The 25,372-nt window shown below is 39.1% G+C and overlaps 1 protein-coding gene across 4 annotated transcripts in view; it reads right to left on the reverse strand.

Annotated features, from left to right (window-relative positions):
* Positions 1-5,816: 5,816 nt before the first annotated feature.
* RAP1GDS1 (Rap1 GTPase-GDP dissociation stimulator 1) overlaps positions 5,817-25,372 on the reverse strand; it is a 141,486-nt gene continuing 121,930 nt past the window's right edge. For 3 of the 4 annotated variants that reach the window (XM_047798201.1, XM_047798199.1, XM_047798202.1), the window contains 5 exons: positions 24,062-24,187; positions 23,145-23,284; positions 15,833-15,959; positions 11,829-11,957; positions 5,817-7,607 (listed from right to left, as the gene is read on the reverse strand). In XM_047798201.1, coding sequence (XP_047654157.1) covers positions 7,480-7,607; positions 11,829-11,957; positions 15,833-15,959; positions 23,145-23,284; positions 24,062-24,187 — 650 coding nt within the window. In that variant the 3' untranslated portion in view covers positions 5,817-7,479. The remainder of the gene's footprint in view (positions 7,608-11,828; positions 11,958-15,832; positions 15,960-23,144; positions 23,285-24,061; positions 24,188-25,372) is intronic. The other variant, XM_047798200.1, reaches the window with a different exon arrangement.

Consider the following 25,372-nt stretch of genomic DNA (forward strand, 5'->3'; position numbering starts at 1 on the left):
CTTTCTTCTCTTCGGTGGGCACACAGCTTGCTCCCACTCCTCATGGCTCAGGGGGAGGCCCTGCATCTCACTCTGATCCTGACGTGGGAACAAGAGGGCAAAGGGCAGGAGAGGGGGGAGAGGAGGATTTAACAGGTTGGGTAGGTCGTGACATTCTGAGGTTCAGTGGTCACTCTGGGGTGTCATTGCCCTCACTTGTGCTGGGCACTGGGGGTGGGGGGAGGGTGTTGGGTGAACAGAGTGGAATTGGAGTCACTAGGAACTTCCCCCCTCCTTTCTTAGCTGCATGAGAGAGGAAATCATCGTGGGAGAGGCACAGTGGGGAGAGGAGCACATTCTAGAACATGAGAAAAGGGAGGGCGGCTGTGGCTCCAGTTGAAAGTGGGGCTGTTTTGGGTTCCTGCAGAGAGAGGTCTGAGGTCAAAGCTGGTTGATACTTCCTCCCAGGGTTCCCCCTGATTGCAGTCTACATGCCTTTAGCTTAATGTTCAACCTTTTCCTCCTTTGTAAGTTCCAAGTAATCACAGGTATTCATCTGAGGAGCCCAGACTAGACACGTGAGGAACAGAGCACCAAGAAGCAGGGCAGGACGTCCCTGAAGACAAGACCAAGGCAGGTGACCTTCCCCGGTCCTGGTGGTGGGATGGTGGTGACCCTGGGAGAGCACTGTGCAATGTTCCCCAAGGAGAGGGGGTTTTTCATCCGGGGGCATGGACACCCCAAAGGCAGGGTAGCCAGCTTCCCAGCAGGCGTGGCTCTGTTCTTTATGACAGTCCATTAAAAACAGACGAACCAGCAAAAACACCATTTGGCTGGAAGGGAGGCCCATTTCAAAGTAGATGTGATTATATAATTCAAAGTGAGCATTCATGGAGGAATTTATTTTTAACATGAATCTGAGGGTACAGCCAGGGTTTCTTTCCCTCAGGAGTCCTAGGAATCAGTACATGACAAAATAATGACTGTAATGGTAAGTCGTATCTGTCAAGGATACTTAAGTAAACTTTAAAAAAATTGAAATATAGTTGATGTGCAATATTATGTTGCAGGTGTACAAAACAGCGATTTGACATGGAAATACACGAAATAATCATGATTAGTCTAGTAACCATGCAAAGTTACTATAATATTATTGACTATATTCCCTATGCTGTGTATCACATCCTTGTGACTTTTTAACTGGAAATTTGTACCTTTTAATCCCCTTCATTTATTTTGCCCAGACCACACCCTCCACCTCCCCCATCACAACCACCAGTTCATTTTTATATCTGTGAGTCTGTTTCTGTTTTGTTTTTTTTTTCTTTTTGAGTTCACATGTAAGTGAAATCATATGCTGTTTGTCTTCCTGCCTTGACTTATTTCATTTAGCATAATATCCTCTAGATCTACTTGTGCTGCCGCAAATGGTAAGATGTCACTTTTTTTTTTCTTTATGACTCCACCCAGAGCAGTTCCTGGGCCAGAGATTAAGTCTGAGCTGCAGCGGCACCCTATGTCACAGCTGCAGCAATGCCAGATACTTTAATCCACCATGCCAGGCTGGGAATTGAACCCAGGCCTCTGCAGTGACTGAGCCACTTCCGTCAGGCTCTTAACCCACTGTGCCACAGTGGGAACTCCAGGTTTCACTTTTTTGTGGTTGACCAGTATTTCACTGTAAACACAGTTGACCCTGGAACAACACAAGTTTTCAACTGCACAGGTCCCCTTATCTGTGGATTATTCCAGTAAATAACTACAGTATTGCACTATCCATGGTGGTAGCATCCGTAGATGTGGGACCACAGATATGGAGGGCTAACTGCGACTTGAGCATCTGAGGATTTTGGTACTGGTGCAGGTCCTAGAACCGATCTTCAGCAGATATCAAGGGATGACTGCATTTACATGTTCTTTATCCATTCATCTATTGATGGGTACTTAGGCTGCTTCCGTATCTCAGCTATTGTAAGTGATGCTGCAATGAACACAGGGGTACATCTATTTTTTAAATTAGTGTTTCTGTTTTCTTTGGATAAATATGCAGAAGTGGAATTGCTGGATCACACTGTAGTTCTATTTTTAATTTTTAAAGGAACATTATATATATTTGTAGAAGACCTATGGGTGCATTTAAATTTTATATACTGGAAATCTGGGTTAAACTGTTTAGAAGTTTTTATCTTGAGATAACAGATCTTTATTAAAGATCTTTTGAATTATTTATTTAAAAAATCCCAAACCTGACACTAAGAGGCTTCAAGGCTTTAAACTTTCTTGATGAAGATCAGAAAATCCAGCCAGTTAATTTTCTTAAACCTAATCCTGAGAGAGAAAATTCTCTTTGTGACCAATACCAACTAAACACCACAAAGTTCCACATGCTACTGAATAAAGTCTTAACTTTATGTGGCTAAGCAATGACTATAAGATTGCACACAGGCCCACCAGCAAAACCACAGCTCTCTTGAGCCATGGATACATCCCAAGAATATGCTCTGAGGTTGGTGGTGAAGGTGAAAAGCAACGTTTGTTTTTTAAGTTGTAGATGGTATTTTGAATCAAGTCACTTCACACCTGAGCCCGTTTCTATGCCGTGGCCATCCTGCTTGCTCCACTTTTACTCCTTGAAAGCTGCACCGATAATGCCGGGGATCAGAGAAACCATTTAAGTCACTTGTGAGAAGAGGGCACTGCTCGTAGCATCACCCTGATCCTCCAGTTTGCTTAGGAAGCAGGAGGCTCTGTATGTCTCTCTGGACAGACGTGACATCAGGCAGTAGAAAAGCCAGGAACTGAGGAAACACATGTCAGGAGAACTACAGGCAGCAGTACCTACCCAGCTCACGTTTGGTCTAATTATAACTGGTTCCAGTATATAAATGAATCGTCACCCTATTAAGTGTACAACCCATATTATAAATAGCAGATAGATGTATACTGTCCATTTTTAAAGTGTCCTTAGAGTTTTGCTGGCCATGGCTAAGATGTTCAATTTGGGGAGTTCCCGTCGTGGCGCAGTGGTTAACGAATCCAACTAGGAACCATGAAGTTGCGGGTTTGATCCCTGGCCTTGCTCAGTGGGCTAAGGATCCAGTGTTGCCGTGAGCTGTGGTGCAGGTTGCAGACTCGGATTGGATCCTGCATTGCTGTGGCTCTGGCATAGGCCGGTGGCTACAGCTCTGATTTGACCCCTAGCCTGGGAACCTCCATATGCCGCGGGAGTGGCCCAAGAAAATGGCAAAAAAAAAAAAAAAAGACATAAAATGTTCAATTTGGGAAAAGGTTTTGTTGGTTTGTTTTTCTGGGAAGAAACAAAATAAGGATAAGGAAATAATGAACTTTAAATAAAAAGTCAACCAAGAGAGAAATTAGTTAAACTCAGGAACATAAATTCCATGCAAAGCTCATTTTTGCTTCAAAACTAACAGCTGACCCCTGGAAAACCGCCAACATAAAAAGGACTTTGCCTATCTAGTCAAGAAGCATAATGATAAATGGGCTACATAAGTGAATTCTATCAGAGGATTCAGAGCACAGCTATCGGTAAGCCTTCATGCAAAACAAACAGCATTTATATTTAAGAAAAAGACAAAGACATGCATGGAAGGTATGTATATTAAAAAGGTATATTTTATATGTACAGAGAAGTAATTGGTAGCATTGCAAACGAGAGGGTGGGGAGTTCCTGTCGTGGCTCAGTGGTAACAAGCCCGACTACTATCCATGAGGATGAGGTTCAATCCCTGCCCTTGCTCAGTGGGTTAAGGATCCGGTGTTGCCATGGGCTGTGGTGTAGGCCGGCAGCTATAGCTCTTATTTGACCCCTAGCGTGGGAACTTCCAGATGCCGCAGGTGTGGCCCTAAAAAGACAAGGAAAAAAAAAAAAAAAAAGCAGCAGCAGCAAAAGAAAATGGGAAGGTGGGATTGTTTTGTTTCTATGTTGAGGAAAAACTCATAGTACTACCACTTTATTTATACCGACTTAGTCACATACCAAAAAAAACCTAACATCACTGAGCGCCTACTCTTATCCCTGCTTCACAGCCGGAGGGGCGCTGGGAAGGGAGAGGGGGCACTGCAGTGGGGAGCCACAGTCCAGGCCTGCTCTGCCCACCTGGCGTCTTAGCTTCCTGGGGAAGGAGGCAGGAGTCATGCAGTCGGCACTCAGGATAACTGGATGCTTCTCAAACTATTAACCGACACTTAATAGACACAGCTCCTACTATCAAATACAAATTCTCAAAAGTCAGACGAGTTATCTAAGTCTCAGTTTCTCTATCAGTCTGTCTAGAAATAGTTCTTCCATTTGGCTGTTGTTCTTCGAATTCCTTTATCTAGGAATCTTGCAAAGGGAAGATGGGAGTATAGTTTAGGCCAAAAGGTATCTCAGTTCCATCCAGCCTTACCATCAATCTCTAGAAATTTCAATTGCCACAGCAGCCCTGGGAAGGAGGGGTTGTTAAATTCGATGAGAAAACAGGCCCAGAGCGTTTAAGTAACCTGGCGATGGTCACACAGCCAGGAATAGAACCAGACTGTGACTATGGAAAAGACAGTATCCAAAAGCCTTACTATTTCCACTTACCACTTGAAAAATAGTTATTGCAGCATTCTAGACACACTTTTAAAACATATCTAGGAAGCAACATGGTATATAATTATATATGTTTGCATATAAATTAAGAGAGCATGCCTATGGAAAAAACCCTCAATTTTCTCGGTTATAGTCATGAAAATTCACCCCAAATATCATGTGCTTTTTAATAGACACTTGCATAGTTCAAATGTATGGCTTCCTAGAGTAAAGAAGCATCTTTTAAGTTCACTGATTCTAGTAAGAGCTGGGTACAAAGGATATTGCTCACCGAAGTCACAGATATCTTGGACCCTGTGTTTGGCAGAATTGGGTAATAAGCCTTCTAATGAAACCAGAGTGTTTCTTTTTGAAATCTTCACATGCAGGGTTTCTCAGAACACTTCATGCTAATGCTTGCATCTGAGAGCTGCATTCTGTCCCACCCAGGAGGAAATTGTTTCAGAACTGAAAAATTTGGTTCCACATCTCCAGTTATCAGAGCAGGTTTTATCAAGGAACACACAGGGTTAGGGGCCAGTATTTAGTCAATTTTGCCTTGAGCACAGTGACGTTACACTCTGGGGTGGGTGGTTAGCAGGGAGGAAGGGCATTCTAGTGCATGTCACTCAGACATCTTCCAATTTCTGGCCTTTTTGCTTTTCATCTATGCCGTACGGGACTCAAAGCGGTTATTAACGTTTTGCTGTGTGGCTCCTCACATCTTTCCCTTTGTGGGTAGCGCACTAAAGGTAATGTCTAAAACCAAGGGGCAGGAGAGGGATGGCACTGTCCGTGGACTGCCACCCACAGCAGCACATCATCTAGCTTGGTGGGTCCGTCATCACAGGGCACAGCCTTCCGGTCTCTCTGCAGAACAACTGGGGACTTGAACTGCGTTTCGTTTGCGGAAGACGAGAGTTCCTAGCACATCAGCAACATTCACTGCTGGCAGCTGACCCAGGTCTTTGTATCTTTTCTCAAACCTGTGATTTCTGGATGCCACCATTCCGAGGTTTTCTGTGTAGGGCTTCTCAATAGAGACAGAGTCTACTATCAAGAAAAGAAAAATTCTGTGGAGTTAGACAAATACCTAATCTCAATTTCTCTATCAGTCTATCTAGAAATAGTTCAGGCCGTCTGGAACTTTCATGGAAGTAGGAAGTCATTCAACAAATGCTTGAGCACCGACAACGAGCAAGCACTGTTCTAGGAGCCAGAAATAAAGGTAAATATACAAATAAACCAAATGATGCCATTACAGTTTAATATACTATTTATTTAGATATTAATATGGACAGCCTATTATGCAACATTACAGACGTCTTTCAAAACCTATAATAAAATATAGTCCACCGTCCATCCCAGGAGAAGACAATAGACAAGATCATTCTTACAGTACGTGTAGCATAAGCATTCACAATAATAGTCCCTTTCTTGGCATCAAAGGGAACAGTTAAAAAGGTTCTCTGCCCCCCACTAGGATTTTAACTTCTCTGAATCATAGCTATTTCAGAGTCAAAAGTCCAACTTCGGTCACCCGTGAAGCTGTGCAGCATCTCATGCTGGAGAGGAGGGAGCCCATCTTACCTTTCAGCCAGTATTTGCCAAACTTGGGCCTGGGGAGAAGGCAGGTGAGTCACAGGGATGTTCTGATTATTTTACAAAGATTGTGTTTCAAAGCTCTAAAAACCCCATTTGGTAGTGGCGGTGGCAGTGGCAGTGAAGAGTATTCTACATTTGCCAAAGGGATCGTCTCAGCTCTTGAGTCGTGGCACTGTCACTTTTCTGATGGACAGACTTTGAGACTGACTGCAGTTCTCTGTGGAAAGTGAAGGTGGGAAACTCTAACAGCTACTGGTATGAGGCCATATGCAGAGCAAACTGGACTGGCTGTTATGGCTTTTAGAACCTGCTTCCTTTCTTTAGTCTTGACAAACATTTCTTAATCTCTTTTCATATGTCCTGCTAGTCCTAATATAAGATATAAAAGGGCTAAGACTGAGGAAACGTCTCGCTTTTAGGCTGAATGAGGAAAAGAAAAAATCCATTCTCTAATGATGTACTCAACTTTCTCGGATGAAAACAAATACCAAGTGACTTTGACAGACAAGTGTTGGACAATGCTGATTAATTTGATGGAAGGAATTCTGAGTTGAACTACACATATATCAGAATCTAAAATACAGGTGAAAAACAAGATGTCCTAGTGTAATAGTCTTCGACCCCTTTGTTTCACGCTGAAGACTACAAAGGTTTTTAACATCAGGCTACTGATGATGGCCAATTAAATATGAAATAAGACAAGCTCAGGAAGTCTTGCCCCATTTGTGGCCGTTTCAAGAGTCTACATAGGAAGAAGGAGAAACCATAGGGTAAAGAGTAAGAGCACTGGATTTTATTTAACTCTAGGTACCATGAGTTTGACATTAGTAGGTAAGACGAATGAATGAGCAGCCATCCAGGTTTTTTTTGGTCACTGTGCTTTCCAAGCACCAATAAATGGAGCTCTTTTTACGATTCAATTCCATCTTTCACAAGCTGGTTGGGTCCTGCTGCATTCTTATTTGTTTCTAATTTACCAGTACATTATTATGTAGTTTACCAAGGATGAGGAGCAAGTCATCATGTGGTACCAAGTTTACATCATCAGAGGACTACAACATGCACATTCTACTCCGTGTAGCTCAAGCAACAGGAACACAAGAAAACAGTTATGGGTGGAGACTTGCCTTTGACAAATTCATGTTCACACTAACTGTGGGTTTAGAAATCTTATTGGGCAGGTACCTACAGCAGTTCTTCAATTGGTACTGGAACATTACACGCATGCACAAGTGATGTGGAGGAGAATGAAGCAGAAGAGGCAGCTGGATGGAGGACAAAGGGAAAGTCAGAGATGTAGCAGGGAGGGGCGGATCTCAGCTTTCCACAGCAAGTCTCTGCTCTGTGAGAGAGGCCTGTTGAGCAACGCTTTTGTTCTCATGACCGCGAAGTTTGGATACAACATCTAGAAAGGCCAAATCCTGAACTTCCTTGTGTAGGGATTCTGGAAGGCGAAAACAAGACAACAGATATGCTTCTATTAGGTTGTTCTAATCTTACCATATACTCAATCCAAAACACACACCCCAAATGCTTACTTAAATATACTGACTTACGAAACTAGGAACCATTCTGGAAAAAGACACAGCAGTAGCCTGGAAATGTCTTTATTAGAGATGTGTTAGGATAAAAAAAAAACTTTATAAATACAAAATATAAAAAAAAGACTATAAATCAGATGTCAAGTTCTAAGGTTAACGTGTTATAATTAAACACAGCTCATGGGACAATCTCGAGGTTCAGTTATATACTCCTTAACCCTATGATCAGTTCAAATACGAAGTCCAATACTTAGAGAAAAATCTTAGCTCTGTTTCAAATTAATTTTGTGACAAGAAGGTTGTACCTTACAGACTTTCAACAATTTCTGTTGTCAGTAGGCTCTTTTTAAGATTTCCTATCTTTCTCTTTTTGGTTATCTTGTTCTATTTCATTTTAATTACAGTAAAACACAGGGCTCTGCTTCAATCCAAAAGTTTAAGGTAATAGCATCCCTAACATGGATGTGTTTATTTTGATAAGACAGAGGTATAAAATTAGAACCAATTTCTTTTTTTCTTTTTTAGCAGAAACAGAAGAATCCATCCTAAAATTCAGTTGGCACCTCAAGGGACTCCAGATATCAAACAATCTTGAAAAAGACCAAAGCTGGAAGTCTCACACTTTTTAATTTCAACAGTAACTACAAAGCTACAATAATCAAAAGAGTGTGGTGCTGGTATAAAGACAGAGAGACCAAGAGAACAGAATACCAAGTCCAGAAATAAGCCCTTATATATATGGTCAAATAATTTTCAACAAAGGTGAAATGAGAAAGGGACAGTCTTTTCAACAAATGGTGCTGGAGAAAAAATAAGGTTGGGCCCTTACAACATATATGAAAATTTACTCAAAATAGATCAGAGACCTGAACATAAGAGAGCTAAAACCGTAAGATTCTAAAAGAAAACATAAGGAGAAAACTTCATGACATTGGGTTTAGTAATGATTTCTTCGATATGCATGAGAAGCACAGGCCAACAGAAGAAGAAATAAACTGGACTTCATCAAAATTAAAAACTGTATCAAAGAACACAATGGTGAAAAGGCAACCCCCGGAATAGGAGGAAATATGTGCAAATCATGTATCCAATAAGGATTTAACATAGAGAATATAGAAAGAACTTCTCCAACTCAACAACAACAAAAAACCTGATTAAAAAAATGGGCAAAGGACGTGAATAAACATTTTATCAAAGATGATATACAAATGGCCAATGAGCAAATGACAAGATCTCTAACATTACTAATCATTGGGGAAATGAAAATCAAAATGACAATAAGATACCACCTGACGTCCATTAGGATGGCCATTATCAAAACAGAAAATAAATATTAGTGAGAATGCAGAAATTAGAACCCCTATGTACTTCTGGTGGGAGTTAAAATGGTGCAGCTATTGTGGAAAACAGTACAGTGGTTCCTCAAAAAATTAAACATAACATTATTGTATGATCTAGGCATTTCATTTCTGAGTATATATGCAAAAGAATAAAGCAGGGACTCAAAGAGATTCTTACGTACACATATTCATACTGGCATTATTCACAATAGCCAAAAGGTGAAAATAACCCAAATGTCTATTGCTGGCTAAATGAATAAACAAAATGTGATACATATAAATTTGGCCTTAAGAAGGAATGGAATTCTGACACAAACTACAACACAGATGAGCCTTAAAAACATTATGTTGAGGAAAATAAGCCCAATACAAAAGGACAAATATCACATGATTCCACAAATATGAGGTATCAAGAGTAATAAAATTCATACAGAAAAGTGGTGGTTGCCAAAACCTGGGGAGATGGGTGATTAGGGAGTTATTGTTCAAAGAGTACAGAGTTTCAAGTTTCAGGTCTGTTTATGGATGGTGGGGCTAGTCGCACAGTGATATGAATGTACTTAACCTGCTGAATTGTACACTTAAAATGGTTAAAATGGAAAATTATATGTAAATTTTACATATAATGGCCTGAACAATTATAAACATGCTTGAAAGAAATGAGAAAACCTGAATTTCAGCAAGGAAACAGACGATATAATGAAGAAAATAGAAATTTTAAAACTGTAAAGTACAGTACTTGAAATAATTTTTTGGGGGGCTTTTTAGGGCTGTACCTGCGGCATATGGAGGTTCCCAGGCTAGGGGTCTAATCAGAGCTACAGCTGCCGGCCTACACCACAGCCACAGCAATGCCAGATCTGAGCTGTGTCTGTGACCTATGCCACAGCTCATGGCAATGCTGGATCATTAACTCACTGAGCAAGGCTAGGGATCGAACCCACAACCTCATGGTTCCTAGTTGGATTCGTTTCCCCTGCACCACAACAGGAACTCCAATTTTTTTTTTTAAATGGCTGCACTTTTGGCATATGGAAGTTCCCAGGCTAGGGGTTGAATCAGAGCTGCAGCTGCAGGCCTAAGTCACAGCCACGGCAACACCATGGGCCAGGGACTGAACCTGCATCCTAGGGACACTATGTTGCGTTCTTAACCTGCTGAGCTACAAAAGGAACTCCAGAATAAAAAACTTGATAGGCTCAAAACAGAATGGGGAAGACAGAAGAAATAATCAGTGAACTTTAAGACAGAGCAATAGAAATTACCCAATATGAATAACAGAAAGATAATAAACTGGGAAAAAATGAACAAGACCTCAGGGACCTATGGATATAACTAAAAATCTCACACTTGGGTCATTAAAGGCCTTGAAGGAGAATAAAAATAGGTTGAGACTGAAAGAAATACGGTTAAAAACTTTCCAAATTTAGCAAAAGACATAATCCTACAGATGTAAGAAGCTGAACAGAACTTAAATAGGATAATCCCGAAGGAATCCACGCCAACACACATTAGAGTCAAAATTTTGAAAACCCAAAAAAAGTCTTAGAACAGAAATAACATCTTACTTAAAGATGTCAGGGAAAAAAACTAATAGGAAGATAGTGGATTTCTCATAAGAAACCACGGAGGCCAGAAGAAAGTGACACAACATTCTTCAGATTTTGAAAGAAAAAAATTGTTAACCCCAAATTCTATACATAGAGAAAATATTTTTCAGAAATGAAGAGGAAATCAAGATATTCTCAAAGAAAATGAATGAATAAGGAATAACAAAGGAGATGAGAATTTGCTGCAAGCAGACCTGCTTATTCCCTTCACAGCCTTGGCTTCCTTGTCTAATAAATAGCAGTAATGATAACCAACTTCGCGGATGAAATTATGTCATCTTTAAGCATTACAAAAAAGGTGGGGGGAAGAATCTGTAAATCAACTGTACTTTAAAGAAAAGGTGGGGGGAAATGACACAGTGAATTCAAAAACAGGACCCCACAATATGCTGCCTACACTTCGAATACAGTGAGACAGCAGACTGACGCTAAAAGGGGCAGAAGATCATGTGGATGTTATTCAAAAGAAAGCAGGAACAGCTATATTACTATTAGATAAAGTAGACTTCAGAGCAAAGAAGACTGCCAGAGACAGAGAGGAACACTACGTAATGGCAGAAAGATACACCTACAAGGAAGGCACAGTGACCCTAAAGGTGGATGTCCCTACCAATGGAGCAAACACATGGAGCGAAACCCGACAGAACTGAAGGGAGACACAAACCACCAATTATAGGTGGAGACTTCAACACCCCTCTCTCAATAACTGACAGAACGAGTGGAAAATCAGCAAGAATACAGACACACCACGACCAAACAAAAGGATTTAACTGACATTTATAGAACTCACCACTTGATAAGAGCAGGGTACATGTTATTTTCAACTGTCCATGAAACATACACCAAGATATGCCAATGATTTCTTGAACGAATTCCTTAGCTAATATGATGGTACACAAAATAAGGACTTGTTCTTTATATAAACTAATATTTTAGGGTTAAGGAATCTTAAAGGTATTCATTTTTTAACACTGTTTTTTTTGCCTATGTTTGCTATACAATACTTTTTATCACTAAGAATCTTTTGAGAGTATTTGCAATGTACACGTAATTCTCTATCTTCCATGAACTAATTTCTAATGCGTCTTAAACCAAAAGCCACCATTTGTTATTACTTTATATTGAATGTCAACCATATGCTGATGAATATCAAGTGACAGAAGAAAACACATACCAGATCCCATGAGAGCACAGATCAGGACCATGGAATTATACTTGATTTCAGGAGCACTTCTCTCATCTGCTAGTAGTCTGTGTAAAATCTGTACAAGTTTAGCACTTTCTAGATCTTTCTCAGCAGTGCCTGGAACATGAAACAAAGTATCAGTTATACTCACGGAGTATGAACCTGGTATAATCTGGCTAAACAGTGATTCCCTTTCTAGCAACTGATCATGTGAACCCTTCCAAAAGGGAATGATAAATAATAATGACAGAGATATAATATTAAATTCAGACCTTGTTAAAAGGGTAGATAGATCTAAACTTCAGTAGACATTTCGGGAGCTAAGGCTTAAAATTTGATACTAAGATATTCCTTTTCACATGAGGCAATTAAAGACCTTTATTACGAAAACTATTTAACATATACAAAAGAAAAGACGGTATGATATACTCTGTATTATCACCATCTTCAAAAATGATCATGGCCAGGAGTTCCCTTTGTGGCTCAGTGGTTAATGAGCCCGACCAGGGTCCAGGAGGATGTGGGTTTGATCCCTGGCCTCATTCAGTGGCTTAAGGATCCGGCGTTGCTGTGAGGTGTGGTGTAGGTTGCAGATGTGGCTTGGATCCTGTGTTGCTGTGGCACAGGCCAGCAGCTGTAGCTCTGATTTGACCCCTAGCCTGGGAACCTCCATGTGCCTCGGGTGTGGCCCTACAATTCAAAAAAAAAAAAAAAAAAATCATGGCCAAGCTTATATCCTCTGTCCCTAGTCTTATCTACCTATACTCACCAGTCCCCAAATATTTTGGAATAAATCCTATAAATCACATAATTTCCCCCATATGTATTTCAGTATATATCTTTAAGAGAATAGGATTCTGTAATTCCTACTAAAATCCCAATAGGATTTTCTATAGAAAATAGAAAAGTTTATACTAAAATTTATATGCAAAGTCACAGGCCCTAGAAGAGGTAAACAATCTTGATAAAGAATAAAGTGAGAGGAATTCTTCTACCTGATATGAAGGTCACTATACAGTCATCAAGACAGTGCACTATTGGTGGAGAGACAGGTAGACACACAGGTTAAAGGAACTAAAAGAAGACCCCCAAAGTAGACCCATCCAAATATTTTGAACTGATTTTTGACAAAGGTACAAAATCAATTCAGTGGAGGAAAGATAACCTTTTCAATGAATGGTACTGGAGCAATTACATTCACAGGCAAAAAAAGAAACCATATAGAGATATTAACTCAAAAATGATCACAGGCATAAATATATTTATATTTAGAATATAAACAATCCTTAAAACTTAAAAAAATTGGAAAATGGGCAAAAGATATAAATATGCATTTCCTCAAGGAACATACACAGATGGCAAATAAGCACATAAAGATGTTCAACATCAGCTGTCATTAGAAAAATGGAAATTAAAACTACATGAGTTATCACTCTACATATATCAGAATGGGAAAAAAAATTAGATATAATACTAAATGCTGGTGAGAGTACAGAGAAAACTAGATCACTTCACAGTGCTAGAGGGAATATAAAAAGGTATATAGCCACTCTGGAAAACAGTTTGTGAGTTTCTTAAAAAAAATCACACACACAATTACCACACAACCCAACAGTTATCTAGTAACTCTTAGTCATTTATCTAGAGAAATGATAATTTATGTTTACACAAAATACTATACATGAATGTTCTTTTTAGCCTTATTTTTAAAAGTCCCAAAGTGGAATTGGCCCAAGTGTCCTTCAATAGGTGAAAGGTTAAACAAACTGGGGGACATACCTATCACAAAATACTATTTAGGAATGAGGAGGAATGAACTATTAATACACACATCAATGACTCTTTAGGAAATTATGCTGAGCAAATGAAGCCAATTCCACAAGGTCACATACCATATGATTCCATTTATATATTTTTGAAATGAAAAAAAAAATTAGAAATGAAGGGTAGATTAGTGGTTTCCAGGGATTAAGGAACAGGGTAGGAGGTAGGTGAGTGTGGTTATAATTGGAGGATCTATGTGCTGTGAGAACTGTTCAGATACACCTACACAGGTGATAAAACCGAGTTCAACACAAACACATAAATGAGTACAAGTCAAACTGAGGAAAGAGGACAAGAGGTCTTCCTGTATTATTTCTTACCACTGCATGTTAAATGCATGTTATCAAAACAAACAAAAAAGATAAGGACTCTTAAAATGTTGCTTCAATACTATTATTACACAAAAATTTTATAATAAGTCCTTAATAATATCTAAAAACCTGTAAGTATGCAAGTTTAGAAAAACATGCTTTTCAAAGTGTATTATGTATTCAAAAGGTAGTATGGCCCATTTTTAAACCTCGAGCTTAAGAGGCCTAGGAAACACTAGGAAACAATGAAAACAACAATAGATGCGATTATTTCTTGTTATTTTATATAGTTCTATTATGGTGGATTGATCAGACCCAGGCAAATGCTCAGCTATGAGAAAGCAGATTAAATTACAGCATATTGGAGTTCCCGTCGTGGCGCAGTGGTTAACGAATCCGACTAGGAACCATGAGGTTGCGGGTTCGATCCCTGGCCTTGCTCAGTGGGTTAAGGATCCGGCGTTGCCATGAGCTGTGGCTGTGGTGTGGGTCGCAGATGCGGCTTGGATCCCTCGTTGCTGTGGCTCTGGTGTAGGCCGGTGGCTACAGCTCCAATTAGACCCCTAGCCTGGGAACCTCCATATGCCACAGGAGTGGCCCTAGAAAAGGCAAAAAGACAAAAAAAAAAATTGCAGCATATTTAGGCGATACCAGTTATGAAGGGCACAAAACCAGATTCATCCTAGGATGGGAGGTCAAGGATATTCTGAAATTGCTCCCCTACTTTTAAGCCTCACCAAACTTTCAATGTCTTCACCAACACTCACCTCTCCATCATAGCTTCCCTTCTTAAAGGTGTCTGGACTTCTGGACTGACTCACATAATGTACCCAAACCATGGCAGAAATCGCAGGCTGGGCCAGGACTCAAACGGACCTCCACAGCTTCTCTAACTTAAGTCAGTGACCAAAGCCACAAACATTTTTCTTAAAGTCTTTTGTCTTTAGAATTCAAGAAAAATTTTATATCCTACCTACACCTATGATTTTGAAAAAATTACGAATTGTTTTAAAGTTTATAACCCTTTAAGAGGACAAAAATTCAAATCTCTCATACCTGAATTCTGAGTAAACCTGACACTGGAGGAAGACATATGTTTATCTTTTGGCTTCTTCCTGGGAAAAGGGTTGGTGGGTCCACTGGCCCCAGTGTGAGAATTATGGACATAAATCATCAGCGGGAAGAGTGATCAGTTAACTGTATTTACTCAAATGGCTTTGAACTGAACAGGACACGTCTACAAAGTCTATGGTCCTCCTTAGTGTAAGGCAGCCTCAGGTCTTTCCACAGGCCATGCGATTTTTTTTTTTTTCCTTTGCCACACCCACAGCACATGGAAGTGTCAGGCCAGGGATGGAATCCACGCCACAGCTGCTGCAATATTGGATCCTTAATCCCCGGGCTGGGGATCGAACCTGCACCACCACAGAGATAGCACAGATCTCCAATCTAATGCCACAGTGGCAACTCCCATTGTGACTTTGATTGTCCCCAGGTGATTGTATTAGAGGTTGGTTCCCGAGACAAAGTTGCTACTTATAAGCTAGACTTCTATGAGCTAGTGTCTCATGAAGAATTCTGAGTAACAGGAATGCTACTGCTACTCAGGGGATGTTTTCTTAAGTGGCCATAAGAGTCAAATCAACCTTCAGGCACTGCCCTAAATATGTTACCAAAAGAATCACCAAAAGAGACAGCTGTGGTGACATTCTACAGAATATGATTTTCCATATACAGATACACACACACATTGGCAAAATACATCCTGGTCAAGGTTCTGACTTCTATTCCACTCCTGTCCTTTCTTTCATCCAAGATAAAAATAGGAGAAAGTAAGTTTGTCACTGGGGTACTTACCCAATTCTAAAGCTGCTATTAGTGCCAAAGCAACAAGGGCTTCATTCTGCATTATTACATGTTCACTAGTTGCCATGGTAACTAGATGCTTGATGCCACCACTTTGTACAATGGTTTTAATTACATCCTATAATAAATAAATGTCACAGAGTTATAAACTTTAATTTTAAACATAAAGAAACTGCATTAAAATCAGCCAACTCACTGTTGAGTGGTTTTCTGACAGTGTCCTGTATGAATCATTACATTTAACCACATTTTTTTTCCTTCACAGAAGGAAAAAGGTTTTAGCTTTAAATAAAATCATCAAAAGATGACAATTATCTAAATGAAAAAAAAACCATTGTAGTTCATATCAAGGAATTGCGTCCCAGAAGCTACCAAAGTCAAAGAAAAGTGCCATTGCCGCAAATGCTGACTTACCCAAGATCAACAAAAGAGAATAAAACTTGGAATAATTTTTTTTAAAGTTCCTTTGAAAGCTTTATGATAACACCACATGCACTGGGTGAAGCTCTTTATGTATGTATATTTGCATGTTTACACATGCACTAGGTGAAGCTCTTTATGTATGTATGTTTGCATGTTTACATGTTTACAGCTTTTTAAAACCTTGGTTGGTTGGATCTGACAGAACTGGATTACATACAAAGGCCTTGAACAGAACTTAAAATGCTGCCTCCCTCACTTCTCATGGTACCTACAGCGCTGTCCTCTCCAATGGCGGAGGGAGCAGTGGGCTCCAGACTCAGTATATCCCAGCACTAACACTGACTTTGAGCAAATTACTGAAGTTCTCTGCATCTCAGAGACCCCACCTGTAACACTGAGAAAACATAAGTGTATATCTTATAGGTTTTTGTTATAATTACAAAGTTATGACATGAAAAGCACACATAAATGTATAAAACAAAGGTTGGATGAAAACAATGGTTATGTTTATTTCTGGTACCCATTTTTGCCTTCACCTCACTTAGGGTTTTGTTGCCTTAAAACTCTTCGATTAAATATGATTTAGTAGAAAGGCTCAATTATAGAATATTTAAAAAGTAACTTTACTACTTTTTACTCTTTTTACTAATTTGAAGTAGGCACTAAATATTTTAAGTAGCCTGTCCAAATTAGCTTCAATGGCACAAAACTAGCTATAAGTAGAAATACTTTTCAAATTAATTTGCTAAAATATTTGAAAGAAGGAAGTTTCTTTTCTGCTTCCATCTTATGTATATTTTTAGGAAAACTATTTAGAGACAGTATCTTTGCTTTGAGCCTAAACTTATTCTATGATTAAATATTCTAAAATAATAGAGTCTAAGTACTGAGTTTTTATGGTAGCTATGTCTTTTCCCATCAACTTCTTTTAGAAAGTGAGAAACTATCTAATTTTCTACTGAAAAGAATACTTGCCAATACAGTCACCCCTCTGTATCTGTGAGTTCTACATCCATGGCTTCAACTAACCACGTATCAAAAATATTCAGGGAAAAAGAATTTCGTAAAGTTCAAAAAAGCAAAACTTGAGTTTGCTATGTGCTGGCAACTGTTTAGTATTTACAACTATTTAGATAGCATTTACATTGTATTAGGTATTATGAATAATTAAGAGATGATTAAAGCATGTGGGAGAATGTGTGTAGGTTAGATGCAAATACCACACCACTGTATATAAGGGACTTGAACACCTGCAGATTTTGGTTATCTGAGAAGGGGTCCTGGAATCAATCCCCCTCAGATACCACAGGACGACCACATACTGCTTACTCAGACGCAGTTTATTGGAAACTGATGTAGAATTCTTAAAATCAGTGAGTAATTTTACAAAAATCACAAAGCAGCTTGTTGAGTAAAGAAGACCACAAGAGAGTCACAAGATAACATATGCAGTCCTCTAGGAAGGTTCCTGGACAGTCATTTCATCCTCTCTTTTGTGATTCACCTTAAAAAGTTCCCCGGAGTAGAAAGATGAGAAAGAAATGAATGAAAAAAATGTGTACATCAGAAACGAATTACACCCCACCCCCTGGGCCTGTAAATCCAAACATAGCTTCTTTTCCATCTCACTTTTCTGGAACAGATATCTGAGTATTTCTCTTTAAAATGCCTGCCCTCACTCCTACATCAATAAATGCTTATTGAGTAGCTACAGTCTAGAGTCACTCTGCCGCATTAGAGCGGAGGACAAAAGACGGACGAAGCACTGCACGTGTGTTCTGACAAAGAGATCATCACTATTGGTAGCCAGCTATCCTTTAGGGAGCAATACCTAGACACCGGACATGGTACTGGGTAGTCTACGGATAGAAATTCATTTTTATCCTCATAGAAAACTTCCTTTAGCTAGATATTACCTCTGGTTTTTAGATGAAACTGAAGCTTGGATTAAGAAATGGAATTTGCCTCAAGTCAGACAGCTGATTAAATGGTAAAAAGCCAAGATTCAGATCTAGACAGTTTGACGGCCAGGTCTTGTTTTTTTTTTAAACAATCTGTGGCATCTACAAAAGTATACATACTAAATTCATCACAGTGCCAAGCAGAGGCAACTGTTTAATGTGATTTGAAGAGGTTCTATAAATGTGTTTTAAAGCTGTATTTTAATTTCAACATAAAAAAAAACTATCAGCACCACTTCATAGAGCAAGAAGATTCATCTGGAGGATTACAAATAATTTTAACCAATACACCTCTAAAATTTATCCAGAGATGATTATAACCTCTCTGAAACCACTTCATTTATAATAAGCAGACATTTCTCTGGGTAATCCTTCTAAATCCTTGATGTCTCTGTAAAAACACTATTTTATTTCATAATCCTATTTTTCAAGTTTTCTTATGAAGGCAAAATTTTGGTATGTGTATCTATATATAACCAAGGAAAATTACCTATGTTTACAGTCTCACATATTTAGCATTTACAGTCAATTTGCTCTTAATGTTGAGATAAAGCCAGCTAAACAACAATGATTACAATGGAATGTTCTGAGACAGGCTTGATTTTGAGATAATTTAGAAGATTGCAGGCTGGTATAGCTACTGAAGCACCTACCAAAATTTTTATTTTTCTACATTATATCATCAAAGCTCTCAGTATAGGATTTAAATAAATGTTTGTTGAAGTGACTAATACATTTGTTTAAACAAGTTTTTAGCTTAATAACTGGAGAAGAATGTTTAAAGGCTAAAGAAAAGTGCCTACTTTGAAAGGAGGCATTTTTATATTCCTAGAGTAGAGGCAAACTGTATTTCTTTCTCCATTTTATTTTTCTTTTTAGGGCTGCACATGCGGCATATGGAAGTTCCCAGGCTAGGGGCTGAATCGGAGCTACAGCTACCAGTCACAGCCACAGCAATGCGGGATTTGAGCTGTGTCTGCAACCCTTACCACAGCCCCAAGGCAACACCGCATCCCTGACCCACCGAGCGAGGCCAGGAATCAAACCCGCATCCTCATGGATACTAGTCAGATTCATTTCTGCTGTGCCACAATGGGAACTTCCTCTTTCTCTATTTTTGACATCTATAGTCAGAAAGTCCACCTAGTTGGTGAAGAGTCCTAACCTAAGGGAAGGTGTGAAATTTCCTAGTGGCATAAGCATAAGAACCCACTGTATATGGCTGAGGTACCAATGCCAGTGTGAAATCCCATGAATCAGTGCAAACCTCTGGAGGACAGGACTCTAAGACAGAACTCAGAGTGACTTTAAAAGGAGTAGAATCTTCGAAGTTTAATAACATTAGGAGAGAGCTGTGATTTACAACAGTGGGTTAAGGATCCATAGAAATGTAACAAATTTGTACCTAGCATTTATTTTAAAAGTTTATTTCAAAGCAGCAATTTCCAAAGTATGGCCAGTGGAATGTTACTAGATGCCTCGTGCAAAAAAGATGCACAAATTGTTTGGGAATCAGTGAATTAAATAAAGTGAAGGAGGTTCCTTTAGAGTAATACTAATGTGTGCTGTGAATTCCAAAGGCAAGTAAAAGGAATGCACTATTTCCTTAACTAAACTGACCATAAAACCCTTTTTCTTTGTGGAACATTTCTTGGGGTTAGTATTTGATGGGATCTATTTTGAGAACTGCTCAAAAAGAATCATCAACTCCTTTAATGTCTGCTAAATTTAAAAATAATTTAATAATTCTAATCCAAAGCTCCAAGATACACCTTGTATCCTGACCCTTAAGGTCTAGGAACCAAGATTCCTACTGCCTCTTAGCCACTATCAATTCAACTGTAAGGAAGATATATAAAGGAAAAAACAGACCATTTGTCGCTGAATTATAAAGAAGTTACATAATGCAACTGAAACTGTAACCCTCTATCATTTTTTATCACATGTGTGGGCACACACACATATCTAGACAGGTACCATCCCATATTTCTCACGCCTTTTCAAAGAACCTACATGGTGACTAATGCTTCATGGGCACTTGAAAACTACTTAGGGGGAGGGCGTATAGGATTAGATGAGGGAAAGGGAAATCTGTGCTAATGAAACTCACAGAAAGCCTCATAACCTCGTATCGCAACTTAATATTATAGCATTTAAACAGTTTTGGTTCCAAGATTTGATTAAGATAACAGACATGTATCTTCCCATGGATGCATTTTTGGGTCCACTAATGGGTTGTTACGTAATTCTGTCAGTTGATACTGAACTGAAGGGATATTATGGGTTAATGTAGTCTTTGTTGGCCTAACAACCACTTGTAACAAGAATGTAGCTGGGAGTTCCAAATTCAGATGCCAAAACACATCTCTGTTGTAATCTAGTTCACTAAATTATGGTTTGCCTTAAAAAAAAAAAAAAAAAACCCTGGCAAGAATTCTCATGGGATGGAGCAAAAAATTAGGGTTAAGACCCCCAAAAGTGTAGAAGACTGATTTGGGGGTTAAGCAAGTTAGGGGAGTCAGTTCTTCAAACAGTCACTTATTTCAATGAATGACATAATTACCCCACCTGGTGCTAAGCCCCAGATTCGGAATTATCTCTAAAACCTCCTTGGAGCCTACCTCGAATTCTGTCAATTCTACCACTTGTTTCTTTTTCAAATCCTTCCCTTCTTCTCCATCCTCACGACTCCTATTGGGTTGAACCATGTAAGTTTCTGGGTGTCAAAAATGATTGAATATCAGCAATTTCAAATGGTTTAACCCCAAACCTTAATTCAAGCTTTCATCTCTCCTGTAGATTTCTGCAATACTTTTCTGTTTTCCTTGTCCCTAGTAAGCTCCAGAGTCATCCTTCCAATGAAAACCAAATAATGGCACTCTGCTGCTTAAAATACATTAAGAGCTCCCTAATTCTCTACAGAATCTATCCATAGGCCTAAACTCGGCACATAATTCATCCTGATCCTCACTTTTCTTCCTCTCTGGCCCCACACTCTGTGCTCTAGCACTACTGCTTTACTTGCAGTTTCCCTCTCAAACTATGTTGTTTTAGATCCCTGTGCTACTGAACACACTGTTGTCTTTGTTTGAAAGGTCCTTCCGTCCTCTGTCTTCCCACTCTCCTCCTGAGAGATTCCACAATATCCTCATCAACCTCTAAAACATGAGCCCTTCTGAGATGCCCAGACAGAGTTGGTCTCTCTTTCCTCTAAGTGATATCTGAAAGGAGTATGTGGCTTCAATGCTGTTTTTATATCTGTCCTCCCACTAGACAGTTAATTCTTCAAAGTCATACTATATTTTATAATATTTATAATGCAAGCACCAAAATGTTAACTGTTAAGTGAGCAAATGGGCCTGACAGAGCAGTTATGGTGAAGACGTAAAAGGTATACCCCATGAGGTCATTCTGTCTTCTTTCTCGTACTTTCCATCCTGTCTACGTAATGCTTGGTCCTGTACTGGTGTCAGTGAAAATGGATGAGCTTTTAGGCTGTGCTGGGTTTGATAGGTAGTAGGAAGGTCCTAGTTAATAGCTGCTTTTGCTCCAGGGAAGGATGCCAAGAGGTAGCATCTGATGGGGAGCAAATTCCTGTGGCCAACCAGTTGGAACAGCTATTACGGTGAAGTCAATCATTTATATGAAGGCGATTTATGCAAGTCAAGGAAAACTTTTAAGCTGCTTCTCTTGCCATCTCCTTTTAATCTGCTTCATAAAGAAACAAAAAATTGCTGGTGGATTTTAGTTCTAAGGTGTCTTTCATCTCATACACAATCATTACTGTAGCTGTAAACAAGTGAAATGGCCAAAGGCTCATTTTAAAAAAGTGATTAAAAAAAGAGGTATGGCGCGGCCCAAGAAATAGCAACAACAACAACAACAAAAAAGACAAAAGACAAAAAAAAAAAAAAAAAAGAGGTATGTAATCTAGATCCTAAATCAGCTGCTGAACTGCTGGCCTAAGTCCCTACCACTATGATCTTTAAAATAGTTCATTTGTTCATTCACTCGACAAACTTTTTTTTTTTTTTCCTTTTTAGGGCCACATCCGTGGCATATGGAAATTCCCAGGCTAGGGGTGAAATCAGAGCTACACAGTTGCTGGCCTAAACCACAGCCACCACAATGCAGGATCAGAGCCGTGTCTGCAACCTACACCACAGCTCACGGCAACGCCAGATCCTTAACCCACTGAGCAAGGGCAGGGACCGAACCCCCAACCTCATGGTTCCTAGTCGGATTCGTTTCCACTGTGCCACAATGGGAACTCCATCACTCAATGAAAATTTTTAAATAATTCACTATGTACCAGATATACACTAGGCTGGACACTGACATGAAAATGGATTTTGTCCAACTTCATGAGTTCTGGGCATCATATACTCTCTAGTTACCATTTACTTTCTAAGTATCAGTAGCTGGCTGGGTCAATGCCTGGCACACAGAAGATACTTGACACTGATGATGGTAATGGTGGTGGCAGTAACAGCAGCAACAGCAGCAGCAGCAGCAGCAGCAGCAGCAGCAGCAACAGCAACCTCCATGTACTGAATCCCAGGTGCTAAACTGAGCACTTTGCATATGTGATCTCACAGAATCATCCTCACAGCACGTTGGTGTAGGTATTATCCCAATTTTTATAGGTTAAGATACTTCTGAGAAGAGAAGACACCTGACCAAGTAAAAAGCAGCCATACAATGTGAACTCACCTCTGATTCCAAAGCCTTCCTCTTATCTATTGTGGAAGAGAACTAAATAAAAAAAGCTCAATCTTCAATTATTTTTTCAGAATTGGTGATTCATGTATTTATACATGAATACAGAGACATGCGAGCTTACGACAGGATCGATGATACAGAGTTTCCAAAAAGGCCGCTGGCATGTTTTCTGGTGAACACTTTCCTCTGGGACTTACTTTTGATTTACTGTGTCGTATGAGGGCAGAGAGCAGCCTGTTCGACTCCCCCATGACACCAGCGTGATCTTTGGCTTCGCACCACTCCACCAAACGCTCCACTAACTTAACATTCTTTCCCAGTTGTTCAGCAGCTTCTGCTATAGGAAAGAAGGCAAACCATAAAGGAATGAATCACTGACAGGCAATCAACCGAAATAATTGGTAAAGATGTACGAGTGGGAAGGAAAATTACATGTCTGAAAAATACAACACTTGTATTAAAGCAAAAACAGCAAATATTCCATATCTGATGGGCTACTAAGCTTTCTCTATAAAGGTGTGGACTTTCACACAAAAAATAAAAATAAACTACTTTGGATTCTTTTGGTTCTGCCTGGTAGTCTGCTAGTACTCTGGCAAACTGTAATGAAGAGCTTTTAGAAGTACTCTGAGGAATCAATACAGAGAAAGGTTTAGAATTTACGAATTAGTAAATATAACTCATTCCAAGAAGTGACTTTCATTATTGTTTCTACAAACAGGAAAATGACCTCCCTGTTTGCAAAACAAATTTAAAAAAAATTCTGACTGTTACTACATTGAAACTTGATGATTTTGAAGACCAGGTAAAAATGATATGGAAAATGCCAAAACAAAAAAACCTCTCAAGGACTGCCAATAAATCAATGCAAAGCCAGATTATATGTACTAATAGAGATGCCATATAATTTCCATTTAAAGTCAATTATAACAAGCATGGAAATTAATAAATTCGTTCTAAAACCAACCTCTTTTTGCCTTTTATTTGCTACTTATCTTTATGATTACATAATTCTGAGAGCTAAAAACAGGTCTTTTTTCAACTAGAGGCACATTAAGACTATTACACCAAAAATGCACCTTAGGAAAGCATTTCTAGGAAAGAATTTCTTTACCTTGTGCATCTATTAACATTCTTAATGTTCCCAGAAGTTTGAACTGAACTGGGGGCATTTCAGATTTAAGGAATTTTAAAACTGCCTCTGTGACTCCAGCTGATAACATCTTTGCTTTATTTACAACTAGAGAAAGAGAGAAAAAAGACTGTGGTTAAAATGATGTTATTAGCATTTCTGATGATAAACATTCAATTTATTTAATACACATCTATTGAGTGTCTTATTATCTTTAATGCCATGTGTTATATTTTTCTATTTAAACAAACCTTGTTACTTTCTGTTAATTTTCAGAATTGGATTGGGAGTGGGAGGGCTGGGAGATAGGTATCCTATTTGTTTGCAGGAGTATAAAAGTCATATTCATTGGCTTTTAGAATTAAATTACAAAGCTAGTAATTTGTAAAGGAAATCTGACATTGCCTTTTTATTCATAAAAAGCACAATTCCTCAGCTTTACTGTTTCTTTTTACCTCTGTCCTTGACCCAACTGTATTAGTATAGATATTACAGACATTAATAAACATACTAATCTGCTACATGAGTCAAACTGATTTCATATAGATTGCATTTTCATACAGTTATACTATTTAACCTAATCTGAAATTTCTCTTCAGAAAGGAGAATAAAAGGATAATTTTGACTATATCCTCTATCATTTCCCATGATAATATGATTTCAAAAGCCTCTAATCCAAAAAGCCACATTAAGGCTATTTTAAAAAACTGTATGTCTGCTTGCAGGAAAAAATAAAAAATCCTTAAAAGTCATTCTTTAGGGGACTCTGCTAATTGATAACATTATCTAACCTCAACTGAAAAAGCTTAAAAAGCTTTACTATACAATAAATACGATGCAAATCTAGGAATTCACAAAAGGTAATAGACTATTTGATCTGAAAAAGGAAGATTATGCTTGTATATCTCAGGAAACTTATTAACGTATGATCTCCACTTACTAAGAAAACGTAAACAATCTGAAGGCTATGCCTTTTCTTTTCTTGGTCAGAGCAGGTCCACAAATCACATAAAGTAAATATCTTCCCCAAACCACAGATTTTATTCTTTTTTTTCCGCCTTTAGGGCCCGACCTGTGGCATATGGAAGTTCCCAGGCTAGGGGTCGAACTGGAGCTGTGGCTGCAGGCCTACACCGTAGCCACAGCAATGTGGGATCTGAGCGCCGCCTGTGGCCTATACCACAGCTCATGGCAATGCCGGGTCCTTAACACACTGAGCGAGGCCAGGGATCGAACCCACATCCTCATGGACACTAGTCAGATTCGTTTCCACTGCGCCACAATGGAAACTCC

The sequence above is a fragment of the Phacochoerus africanus genome, chromosome 10 (assembly GCF_016906955.1).
Source record: "Phacochoerus africanus isolate WHEZ1 chromosome 10, ROS_Pafr_v1, whole genome shotgun sequence".
NCBI classification, from domain to species: Eukaryota; Metazoa; Chordata; class Mammalia; order Artiodactyla; family Suidae; genus Phacochoerus; species Phacochoerus africanus.